This window comes from Microtus pennsylvanicus, chromosome 12, assembly GCF_037038515.1.
Source record: "Microtus pennsylvanicus isolate mMicPen1 chromosome 12, mMicPen1.hap1, whole genome shotgun sequence".
Classification (NCBI taxonomy): domain Eukaryota; kingdom Metazoa; phylum Chordata; class Mammalia; order Rodentia; family Cricetidae; genus Microtus; species Microtus pennsylvanicus.
The window spans coordinates 64,596,750-64,609,075 of record NC_134590.1 but is presented as its reverse complement, the minus strand read 5'-3'; the positions used below and the strand labels follow the sequence as shown (position 1 = coordinate 64,609,075).

The following is a 12,326-nucleotide window of genomic DNA, read 5'->3' as shown; positions in this document are numbered from 1 at the left end:
GTCCCCCCAGAACTGCCTCCCTTGGCCCACAGACGCTCACAGTCCCCCAGAACCGCCTCCCTTGGCCCACAGACGCTCACAGTCCCCCCAGAACTGCCTCCCTTGGCCCACAGACGTTCACAGTCCCCCCAGAACTGCCTCCCTTGGCCCACAGACGTTCACAGTCCCCCCAGAACTGCCTCCCTTGGCCCACAGACGTTCACAGTCCCCCCAGAACTGCCTCCCTTGGCCCACAGACGTTCACAGTCCCCCCAGAACTGCCTCCCTTGGCCCACAGACGTTCACAGTCCCCCCAGAACTGCCTCCCTTGGCCCACAGACGCTCACAGTCACCCCAGAACTGCCTCCCTTGGCCCACAGACGTTCACAGTCCCCCAGAACTGCCTCCCTTGGCCCACAGACGTTCACAGTCCCCCAGAACTGCCTCCCTTGGCCCACAGACGTTCACAGTCCCCCAGAACTGCCTCCCTTGGCCCACAGACGCTCACAGTCCCCCAGAACTGCCTCCCTTGGCCCACAGACGCTCACAGTCCCCCAGAACTGCCTCCCTTGGCCCACAGACGTTCACAGTCCCCCCAGAACTGCCTCCCTTGGCCCACAGACGCTCACAGTCCCCCCAGAACTGCCTCCCTTGGCCCACAGACGTTCACAGTCCCCCAGAACTGCCTCCCTTGGCCCACAGATGCTCACAGTCCCCCAGAACTGCCTCCCTTGGCCCACAGACGCTCACAGTCCCCCAGAACTGCCTCCCTTGGCCCACAGACGTTCACAGTCCCCCAGAACTGCCTCCCTTGGCCCACAGACGCTCACAGTCCCCCCAGAACTGCCTCCCTTGGCCCACAGACGTTCACAGTCCCCCAGAACTGCCTCCCTTGGCCCACAGACGCTCACAGTCCCCCCAGAACTGCCTCCCTTGGCCCACAGACGCTCACAGTCCCCCAGAACTGCCTCCCTTGGCCCACAGACGCTCACAGTCCCCCAGAACTGCCTCCCTTGGCCCACAGACGTTCACAGTCCCCCCAGAACTGCCTCCCTTGGCCCACAGACGTTCACAGTCCCCCCAGAACTGCCTCCCTTGGCCCACAGACGTTCACAGTCCCCCCAGAACTGCCTCCCTTGGCCCACAGACGCTCACAGTCCCCCCAGAACTGCCTCCCTTGGCCCACAGACGTTCACAGTCCCCCCAGAACTGCCTCCCTTGGCCCACAGACGTTCACAGTCCCCCCAGAACTGCCTCCCTTGGCCCACAGACGTTCACAGTCCCCCCAGAACTGCCTCCCTTGGCCCACAGACGTTCACAGTCCCCCCAGAACTGCCTCCCTTGGCCCACAGACGCTCACAGTCCCCCCAGAACTGCCTCCCTTGGCCCACAGACGTTCACAGTCCACCCAGAACTGCCTCCCTTGGCCCACAGACGCTCACAGTCCCCCCAGAACTGCCTCCCTTGGCCCACAGACGTTCACAGTCCCCCCAGAACTGCCTCCCTTGGCCCACAGACGTTCACAGTCCCCCCAGAACTGCCTCCCTTGGCCCACAGACGCTCACAGTCCCCCCAGAACTGCCTCCCTTGGCCCACAGACGTTCACAGTCCCCCCAGAACTGCCTCCCTTGGCCCACAGACGCTCACAGTCCCCCCAGAACTGCCTCCCTTGGCCCACAGACGTTCACAGTCCCCCCAGAACTGCCTCCCTTGGCCCACAGACGCTCACAGTCCCCCCAGAACTGCCTCCCTTGGCCCACAGACGTTCACAGTCCCCCAGAACTGCCTCCCTTGGCCCACAGACGCTCACAGTCCCCCAGAACTGCCTCCCTTGGCCCACAGACGCTCACAGTCCCCCAGAACTGCCTCCCTTGGCCCACAGACGCTCACAGTCCCCCCAGAACTGCCTCCCTTGGCCCACAGACGTTCACAGTCCCCCCAGAACTGCCTCCCTTGGCCCACAGACGTTCACAGTCCCCCCAGAACTGCCTCCCTTGGCCCACAGACGTTCACAGTCCCCCAGAACTGCCTCCCTTGGCCCACAGACGCTCACAGTCCCCCAGAACTGCCTCCCTTGGCCCACAGACGCTCACAGTCCCCCAGAACTGCCTCCCTTGGCCCACAGACGCTCACAGTCCCCCCAGAACTGCCTCCCTTGGCCCACAGACGTTCACAGTCCCCCAGAACTGCCTCCCTTGGCCCACAGACGTTCACAGTCCCCCCAGAACTGGTCTCGGCACTGTTAACACATGCCCTTCCTGTAGGTGACTCACAAAGCCACAGGCAAAGTGATGGTCATGAAGGAGTTAATCCGTTGTGATGAGGAAACACAGAAGACTTTCCTGACTGAGGTAAGAAAAGGGGTTGGACTTTCCATCAGACTTATACTTGTAGCTACTTGAGGGGCTGAAGCAAGAGGCTCCTGCGAGCCCCGAACTGGCCAGATGTGGCGTCATGAGACCCTATTCAGAAAAGAAAGCGAGATGTAAGTGTGGGAAGTTTGCTGCCTCTGTTGCAAAAGGGAGAAACCTACAAATACACTTTTGTTTTTGTTTTCCCCAAAAGAAAACTTGGCTGCAGACCTAGTGGCCCAGCCCTGCCACTCCAGCTGCCCAGGGGCTGAGGCAGGAGGATTGGAAGTGCCTGGCTAGCCTGAGCAACATAATGAGATTGTCTCAAAACAGAAAATATAAGTGGGGAGGGGCTGGAGAGATGATGGCTCAGTGGTTAGGAGCACTTGTGTGCACGGAGGACCCAGGTTCTGTTCTCAGCACCCACATGGTGGCTCACAACCATCCATAACTCCAGTTCCAGGGATCTGAGGCCCACACTGACCTTCTCTAGCACTAGGCACACACGTGGTACACATACATACATGAAGGCAAAACACTCATACACATATGTTCTAAATAAATAAGGGTTGGGCTAGGGATAACTCAGTAAGAGTGCCAGCAGAACAGCACAAGGCTCTGGGTTCCATTAAGAGACAGAGGAGGAGGGGGGGACAAAGAGCAGGGGCGGAGTCGGGGGAGAATGAAGAGAAAAAGAGATTTACCTTCAACCACTACTTTATTTCTTTAAAGAACTGAAAGTTGCTTTTGTCTCACTCTTTCTTTTATTACTACTTTTTTATGTGTATGGATGTTTTGTCTGCATATATATATATATATATATATATATATATATATATATATACCAGAAGAGGGCGTCAGATCCCACGGGACTAGAGTTATAGACAGTGAGTGTTAGGGATTGAACTGGGGTCTTCTGTACAAGCAGCCAGGCTCTTAAACTCTGAGCCATCTCCCCAGCCCTCGACCATTGTTTTAAAGTGTGAGGGGAGATCTAGGTGTGATAATGCACACTTTTAGCCCAGCATCCTTAAAAGCAGGCAGATCTCTGAGTTCAAGGCCAGCCTTGCCTACATAATGAGCCCCAAGCCAGTGGCAGACAGATCTCTGTGAGTTCGAGGCCAGCCTGATCTACAGAGTTAGTTCCAGGACAGCCAGAGCAATGCAAAGAAACCCTGTCTCAAAAAACAAAAAACAAACAAACAAAGAATAATAAATAAATAACTAAATGAGAAAGAAGGGAAGGAGGAAAATGACCGAGGGGAATGTCCCTTCTAAAGGAGTGCCTCTGTTCAGTGAACACTCACTAAAGACGGTACAAGCCAATGGAAGGATGCGATTCAGGTGGTGGGGGTGATTGAACACATCAGTTAATACACATGCTGTTATGATCCCCACCAAACACCCTGAAGTGGGACTCTAGGGAACAGATACCCCATCCTATGACCATCTAGTTTATACTGCCCCTCCCACCTTAGGTAGCTGCAGCTGGGTCCACCAGTGGTCCGGGTCACCACAGGCCTTGGTCTCATTCTTGGGCCCTCCTCCCCTAGCTCCCCAGAGCACTCCTAGAAAAGCAAGGCAGTGGGTGGACCCGTGAGGCTTTCCCACCTGTGTGATGCTCTGCCCCTCCCCGCCCCCCCCAGGTGAAAGTGATGCGAAGCCTAGACCACCCTAACGTGCTCAAGTTCATTGGCGTTCTGTACAAGGACAAGAAGCTAAACCTGCTGACTGAGTACATCGAGGGGGGCACACTGAAGGACTTTCTGCGCAACGTGGTGAGCACACGGCCCCATAGTCACGAAGAGTCTTGGCGGGTTACCAGAGGGACACCGGTGCCCATTACCCAGGGACCTTGCTTTGCCCTCAAAGGAGTATACTGGGAGGGACTGAAAGGTTTCTGTGGCACACATGCTGACCCATGGAGCCCAGACCATGAGCTGGAGAGGACACCTCTTACAGACATTCTCCTACCCTGCAGGACCCGTTCCCCTGGCAACAGAAGGTCAGGTTTGCCAAAGGCATCTCCTCTGGAATGGTGAGTCCTACCACCAGCCTTGCCCGTGGGTAGAGTGAGATGCAGGGATCGCAGACTGCTCTGGAAGCCAGATACCCACTGTGTGGGATGCAGCATTCAGCAGCTATTCATTGAGTTTCTTTCAATGCCAAGGAAATTCTGGCCAGCTACTGCCTTTCAGCCAGCAATCTAATTCTCAAAGGATTCCAAATCTCTTTAATGGCAAACAAGGCATGAACAAGGCAAATCATAGCACAGGGTACCCTGACCTTGCTGCCAAAGAGCTGTTGGGGTGCGAAGGGTCCTTGAGTAAACACAGGACCTCACTGCCTAGAAAATAGGAAGTGGAGGAGGAAGAAACAAGTTCTGGATGAATTCTGAAGAGTCAGAGTACATTAAGGTTTCTAGAGACAAAGAGGCCCCAAGTTTTAGTAATGACAGCAGCAGACCGGGAAGAGAGAAGGGTGAATGGGGTGGATTATGGGCTTGAGTCTAGCAGTCCTCGCAGCTGACGAGTCCTGATGGAATGAGCACTTCCACAAGGCAGGCACTGTGCGGGGGCCAGCACCCAGGAAGCCTATTCCTCCCGTAACCTTTGTGGAGTAGAAAGGGTCAGGGTTGGGATCCTGGGCTTGTCAGTGACCCCTCCACACCTGAGGTTTTAGCATTGCTCCTCACATGGGGGTTCACACAGTATCAGTCTGGAAGAGAAGGCTGGAGGCAGTAAGGAGCCATGTGTATCAGCTACTAAGGATTCTAGATTTATAGATCATCAGGAAGACCGGGGAGGGGGGTGTTGTGAACAGAACTGGGCTTTCGCCAAGGTGTTAGGGTGGCGTTGAGGAAGCCTTAAGCAGAGAGAATAGGTTAGAGGCAATGGAAACATTTCAGGTTTGTGTAATTAAGGTAATGGCAGTGGGGAGGCAGGGTGGGGTCAGAATGGAGAGACTGGCTGGCAGTGAGGGAACGGTTGTAAGGCTAGCAGTCAGGTAGCCTCATGGCCCCTAGAATGGTGCTGCCACTTACCAAGCAGTGATGGTCAGGGACAGGATCGGGAAAGCTGCAGTTGTTGCCTGTCAGCAGAACATCCCAGCATGCCTTGGGCAGGAATTTGGAGGTGGTCACCTAGTTATCCGAAGAGAAGAGGCGGCTAGAGCTCTGTGACGGAGAGGTATAGAGACAAGCAGTGTGGTCAGCACATGAGCAGATGGCTTTATGCTGGGCATTTGTGGCGCACGCCTTTAATCCCAGCACTCGGGAGGCAGAGGCAGGTGGATCTCTGTGAGTTCGAAGCCAGCCTGGTCTACAAGAGCTAGTTCCAGGTCAGCCAGGGCTACACAGAGAAACCCTGTCTCGAAAAACTTTTAAATAAAAGATAACTTTGAAAGGACTGACCCTGAGGAGGCTGGAAGAGAAACTCAAACACACAAGGGGTGTCAGGGGGAGCATGGAGAGGAATAGACAGCCTTTGGGGGGGGTGCAGGCAGCCAGGGCATGTAGTACAGCTATAGACCTCTGTGGGCCTGGGAACAGTAAGACAGTCTACAGGGGCTTAGGGAAGGGGGCAGTGTACCTTCCACACTGGCAGGAGAGAGAGAAAGAAAAAAGTTTCTAAGAGTGACAATGTCTAGCAAAACTAGCTTAGAACAATTTGGACAGGAAGAGGGAGGGGACTAAAGTCCAGACAGACAGACGGATGGAGTCTCAGGGGAGGTGAGTCAGGAGGCCATTTCTTCCCCATCACAGACAGGAAAGCTCCAAAGGGGCTGAAGCCAGACACTGGAGGAGGAGGAAGGAGCAGTGTGTCTGAGGGCGCTCCCTTTAGGCTGCCTCAGTCTAAGTAAAAAGGATGGGAGCTCAGGCCAGGAGAGTTGGAGACTGTAGGGAAAACCTGGGCAGGAGCTGGCTGCTCTCTGCTGGTGTGGGGACCCAAGCATGGCTTGGGGGTGGGGATGAGAAGCTGAACAAGCTTCCAGGGACACTAGGGTGGCTGGGGTTGAGGGAAGGGAAGCTGGGCAGGCCTGGCCTGGGAAAACGGGCTCGTTGGCCACAGTCCAGAGCCGGGGTCTGTCTGGCTCCATGGCTCCTGCTTCTGTTGCAGGCGTATTTGCACTCCATGTGCATCATCCACCGGGATCTGAACTCACACAACTGCCTCATCAAGTTGGTACGTCCCCGTTCCTGCCCGAGCTGTGGACACACCACCTAGGGGCTTCTGCCTCAGTTTTCTGGAAGCTCTCTGATGTGTGCATACATGCAGGAACAATCTCTCTCTCTCTTTCTCTCTCTCTCTCTCTCTATGCTCTCTCTCTCTCTTTCTCTCTCTCTCTCTCTCTCTCTCTCTCTCTCTCTCTCTCTCTCTTACATACACACACACACACACACACACACACACGGTAGCAGTCCTTGAAATCATTTTATTAGAAAGGATCAGCTTGCTTATCTGGCAGACAGAAAGCTCTGGGCTCAACCCCTTACACTAATTTAGTGTGTCAGATTTGGTGGGGATAGGGGTTGTATTTCTTGTCTGTGTGTATGTAGAGCTCTAGCCCACTGCCGGGTCTTGTCTTGTAACAGGCCCCTAAAACAGTTGCTAACCCCATTCTACCGCACTGACACCTGCGGGATCTGAGGCTGCAGTGTGGCCAGTTTGAGGCCAGCCTTCCTCCCTCAGCCCTCAGGTAGTTGTTCCCATGTTGTTTCTCCTGCTGAGTTCCCTCTGAACCAACATAAAATAATCTTACCCCTTTTTTCACAACTACTCCACAGCTCTCCCCGGTCCTTTGCCTGACCTTTTCTCTTAACCTATTCTGGCAACCACAAGTCATTTTTAAGAACAAGACAAAATCCTGATCCACCTGAATGCACTCCGAAGGCTCCCAGAATGTCACCTGTCCAGGGCTCCTCCCTCTTTAGCCTGGAATCTGCTGTGGCCAGATATCAGACTTCCAGGAAAAGACCCACAAAGGCCCAACCACTCCCTCTCTGTAGAGCTTTCTGTGTGACCCTCCTTTGCTATGTAGCCACTCCCCTTGTCAGTGGCCTTTCTGGCCTATGCCCACACCCCAGGGACAGGCCAGAGAATGTTCTGCCAAGTTCTTACCTGGCCCTTGTTTGGTCAGGACAAGACTGTGGTGGTAGCAGACTTCGGGCTGTCACGTCTTATAGTGGAAGAGAGGAAAAGGCCCCCAGTAGAGAAGGCCGCCTCCAAGAAACGCACCTTACGAAAGAGTGACCGCAAGAAGCGCTACACTGTGGTGGGAAACCCCTACTGGATGGCCCCCGAGATGCTGAATGGTGAGTTCTGGTGGGAAATTGAGGGCCATAAGCTGGGGAAGCCTGCTAAGGACAGACACTCAGTAGGGGATGGGGTTTCTTTTAAGCCTTGGCCAAACCAGACCTAATAAATTCCTTCTTTCCAGACTCAGCTGTGGCAACATGCCATCCTGGGCATCAGGTGAAACCTGACTAGCTTTTGTCTCCAAAGGGTAGCTAAGTGCCAGGTCATTTGGTGCTCCACATCAAGAACTGAAGTGTAGTGCCCCCTGGTGGATGCTGGCCTGCATTCTTGAAAAGCAGTGGGGTTGCCAGACTTTGGAAACTGCTGGAAACAGCCTTTCCGTGGCTCACAGCCAGAGCCTGGATGAACCTGAACCTGGGTGCAGTTCTTTCTGCCATACAGCTGCATCCTGAGGAATGTGTTACAAGCCCCCAGGCAGGCCACCCGAGACCGTAAAGATGGTTTCCAAGCGATGCCCATCTCGGGATGCCTTTATGGTGTTCTAGCCCTAGTTCTTGGCTGTGGCTTGGCTTGACCCAGTACAGAGCAGGTAAGAGACCTGACCTTAAGCCTGTTTTCTTCTCTTCCTCAAGGCAAGAGCTACGACGAGACGGTGGATGTCTTCTCTTTTGGGATCGTTCTCTGTGAGGTGAGCCCCGGCTCAGAGGCCCTGCCTGCCTCGGATCTGAGCTCTCCTGGAAGTGAACAGTTTGCCACAAAATCAGCAGTTAGGCTGCAGCATAGCTCAGTATCTCTCCAAGCACTTGGTCAAGCAGTCACATCAGACAGCTTTTGTGACTCCTACAAAGTTATGAGTGGGAGAGGAGGGTCAAACAATGGTGGAACAATGAAAGTTTCTTACCCGTCACTTCCTTCAGGAGATGGCGATAGAATAGCTGTCAGTACAGAAAACTAAGCTGCTGCTAACGGACTTCAGACATTGATCAGACCCAGCCCCTCACCCTGTAGAGCCTTGCCCTGGTAGAGGACATAGCTACAAAGGGACATGGACAGGGTGGGGTAAATGGAAGCTTCTAGCTTTCGGGTACTAGTTACCAGCATTGCTTCTGCTACAGGGAGGCTTCTTCTAAACCCTCCTCATTAGCCAGACTCCTAGTGCATGGAGAGGTTGGGATTAGCAAGACGAAGAGAGATGGGGGCACGAGGCTGCCCTCTAGCGTAGGTTTTTGCTACTTCTCCTGCCATGTGTCTGCGGCCTCTGTAGACCCTCCTGACCAGCTGTCTTCTCGCCTGCAGATCATTGGGCAGGTGTACGCTGATCCTGACTGCCTGCCCCGCACACTGGACTTTGGCCTCAATGTAAAGCTTTTCTGGGAGAAGTTTGTCCCAACAGACTGCCCCCCAGCCTTCTTCCCCCTGGCTGCTATCTGCTGCAAACTGGAGCCTGAGAGCAGGTTGGTGGCTCTCCTTCCTCCCAACATACAGTCCCGAGGTCCCGAGGTGCTCGCTTCAGTGATCCCACGCCCTTCCCTGGCACAAGCAGTGGCAGAAACCTTGAGCTCGAGGGTAAACTGCTAACCACTGAAGCCACTTGATAGCTCTGACATGCCACATTAGGGGAAAGATGGAGCGAGTTCCAGGACAGCCAGAGCTACAGTGAGGCGCTATCTAAAGGGGGAGAGGGCGAGGATATCACCCTGTACAGCACTTGGCTAGAATGTCCAGGGCCCTGGGTTCTATCCCCAGTACCACATAGGCAGGTGCACACCTAGCACACGTGAAGAGGAGGTACCTAGAGAAGGACCATGAGACCTGTACATAAAGCACCTAACTGAATAATAAAAATAGACTTAGAAGCTGCCTAAGTTACTTTTCAGTTGCCACGACAAAACACCATGACCAAGGCAACTTATAAAAGAAAGCACTTGGCTGGGTTTTTGCTGATGGTTTCAGAGTCCACGTCATCATGGAGGGGATTGTGGCAGCAGGCAGGTAGACCTATGGCACTAGAGCATTATCTGATCCACAGCAGGGTCTGGCTTGGGCTTTTGAAACCTCAAAGCCCTGTGACACACCACCTGCCCCAGCAAGGCCACACGTCCTAATCCTTCCAGAACAGTTCATCAGACATGAGCCTGTGTGAGCTCACTGTAACCACCACAGGAGCCAAGGATGCAGCTTGGTGATAGAGCTCTTCCAATCCCTGACACATGTTCTTTTTGGGGTCCTCACAATCTTTCTGTTTGCAGATTTGTTTTTGAGACCATGTCTCATGTTGCCCACGTTGGTTCAAATTAGATATATAATTGAAAATGACCTTGAACCTCCAGCTCTCTTGCCTCTACCTCCTCCATGCTAGGACTATCATGCCCCGTTAATATGCTAAGAATTGAACTCGGGGCTTTGTGGATGGTAGGTAAGCACCATACCAGCTGGGCCACATCACCAGCACCGAAATGTTCGTTTAGTAAGTGCAAAAGTCCAATCTAACCATTGATTGTCGCCTCTACTCAGAAGACATGAAAGGGCTTCTTTTCCCTGTGGATGTTTTTGTCCTAGGCCAGGACCTCTAGCCTGGCTAGACGTCTCATAGCGTTACCTTTTATATTTACAGCAAGAGGTTAAAGGGCTCATAGACCCAGGAAACAGCTGAGAGCCAGCCCTGTGTCCTCCCCTCCGTGCTCACAGGCTCCCTCTCTCGTCATCCCTTTTCTTTGTAGACCGGCATTCTCAAAGCTGGAGGACTCCTTTGAGGCACTGTCTCTGTACTTGGGAGAGCTAGCCATCCCACTGCCCGCAGAGCTGGAAGAACTGGACCACACTGTGAGCATGGAGTACGGCCTGACCCGGGACTCGCCACCCTAACCCTGGTCCATCCCCCTGCAGGGGGACATTCCACAGCCAGCATTGCCCCCTCTGCGCCCTGTCCTTGCTAGAAGCAGGACTGTCTAGGCTTCCTGTGGATTGACGGCTTGCTTAGAAGCAGAATAAGCCATCCCTACTACCTCCCCAGGAGGCATGCGGGTGCAGGGAAACAGTTCTCCACAGGTGCTGGGCCTGGTTACTGTCTGTAAATCCAACACTCGCCTGAAAGCTGTGAAGAAGATAAAGAGAGCCTGGATTCTAGACCAGTCTGTTACTAGGGACTACCTGGGACCTTTGCGGCAGTGAGATTCTGGGAGGCTGTAGCTTTACACTAATCAACATGGCCTGGGCCTGCTGGGCAGGATGACAGATGAACTGGCCTGAGGGCTCTGGAGTCTGGTCCAGCAAGGTGCAGAACTTCAAGCAGTAGTTTGAGTGACAACCGAGAGCCTTCAAAGCATGCCAAGTGGCAGCAGTGATTCCTCCTCCACTCCAGGCCCTGCCCTCTGGAGCAGGTTCTCAAGAGTCTCTTAGTATGTGGCAAAACCCACAGGATCCAGAAAAAGGACTGGTTCTGCTCACCGGCCCAGGACCACATCAGTGTGTGGGAGTTTCCACTTCAACGTCCTGTCTCAACAAGCAGCCACTCACAAAAGCACCAAAGAAGCTGGGGCTGGAGAGAAGGAGGTCCTGCCCTTTAAAAAGCCCCATATCCTGGCTGGTGGGCTCAGTCCGATGCTAGATGGGTTCTGGAGGCCATGTGGTCTGTCTCAGACTTTGGGTCTAAGCAGGGAAAGGGGAGGCCCGTCAATTTCTTGGCATCCTTGTGGCAGCTACTGCACATCTCTAGCATGTCCACTCCAGGCAGCAACTTGGGACAGGAACTGGTGGCTGTTGAGTCCCAAAGCTGAGATACGAAGAGAGTTCTCTGAGCTAGGCCCTCTTGATTCTACCTCCCTTGTTGTGGGCCCAGCTCTTGCTTCCTGAGCCACACTCCAGGGCCACGGGCATTGGAAACCCTCAGGGTACCTTCTACCCCTGGCTGCCAGGTATCCAGGGACTCTCCAGCTCACACCGTATTTGACAAATTGGGAGTGGGTTTGGTTATAAATACAATGTGTGGTGGGTTGTACTGGTAAGGGGATCTGGAGAGTGGTTGCTGTTATTAGTTTTTCTCTATTGGGTGACATGTGAAATACTGTACATAGACAAGATGAACTGTGGGGTGGGAAGTCATCTTTGGTCACTTTACTTACTGTGTGGACTGTCCTTGTGTGTGGAGTTTGCAAACTTGCTGTAGGGGAGTCCTGAACTCCCAGCATGGTTCAGCATCCTGCAACTGGTTACGCTTGAACTGTCCCCAGCAAGTGTGGGAGTGGTGGGCCTGATCTGGGCCGTGAAGCAGACTAAATAAATTAAGCGGTTAACATAGCGAAGGCGCTGAGAGTGGAAAAGTAACTCAGGGCCTGGAGGAGTTGGAGATAGTAAGCCCTTAAAAGCAGTTACTGTTTTTGCAGAAGACCAAGGTTTGGTTCCCAGCACCCACATGATGGGTGTTTTGGGGGCACTCCAGTTTTAGGGGCACTCAGCACCTCTTCTCATATCTGTGAGCTCCTGCACACATGCAGTGCACATATATATTCCCAGGTACAGATACACATATCAAATTTTGTTTAAAAAATTTTAAAGAAACATTCGTCTGCCCACCTCCAGATCCAAGCCACATAAGTGCTCACATCAGGGAATTCTCAGTCTCAAGTTGAGTCCCCTCCCCTGGACAGCAAACCTTCCGAGGTCATGCACATTCACTTGAGGTAGCCTTCTCTGTGGAGCAGGTCAGTGGCCTCATTTTAGTCCCACCACAGAGCTATTA

At 53.6% G+C, this 12,326-nt stretch overlaps 1 protein-coding gene across 3 annotated transcripts in view; it reads left to right on the top strand.

The window, feature by feature from the left end:
- Limk2 (LIM domain kinase 2) overlaps positions 1–11,886 on the top strand; it is a 73,695-nt gene extending 61,809 nt beyond the window's left edge. For 2 of the 3 annotated variants that reach the window (XM_075944060.1, XM_075944061.1), the window contains 8 exons: positions 2,244–2,330; positions 3,977–4,108; positions 4,312–4,368; positions 6,449–6,514; positions 7,470–7,644; positions 8,221–8,276; positions 8,885–9,042; positions 10,309–11,884. In XM_075944060.1, the coding sequence (XP_075800175.1) occupies positions 2,244–2,330; positions 3,977–4,108; positions 4,312–4,368; positions 6,449–6,514; positions 7,470–7,644; positions 8,221–8,276; positions 8,885–9,042; positions 10,309–10,453 (876 nt within the window). In that variant the 3' untranslated portion in view covers positions 10,454–11,884. Of the gene's footprint in view, positions 1–2,243; positions 2,331–3,976; positions 4,109–4,311; positions 4,369–6,448; positions 6,515–7,469; positions 7,645–8,220; positions 8,277–8,884; positions 9,043–10,308 lie in introns of all 3 variants that reach the window. The other variant, XM_075944062.1, reaches the window with a different exon arrangement.
- The last annotated feature ends 440 nt before the right edge of the window (positions 11,887–12,326 follow it).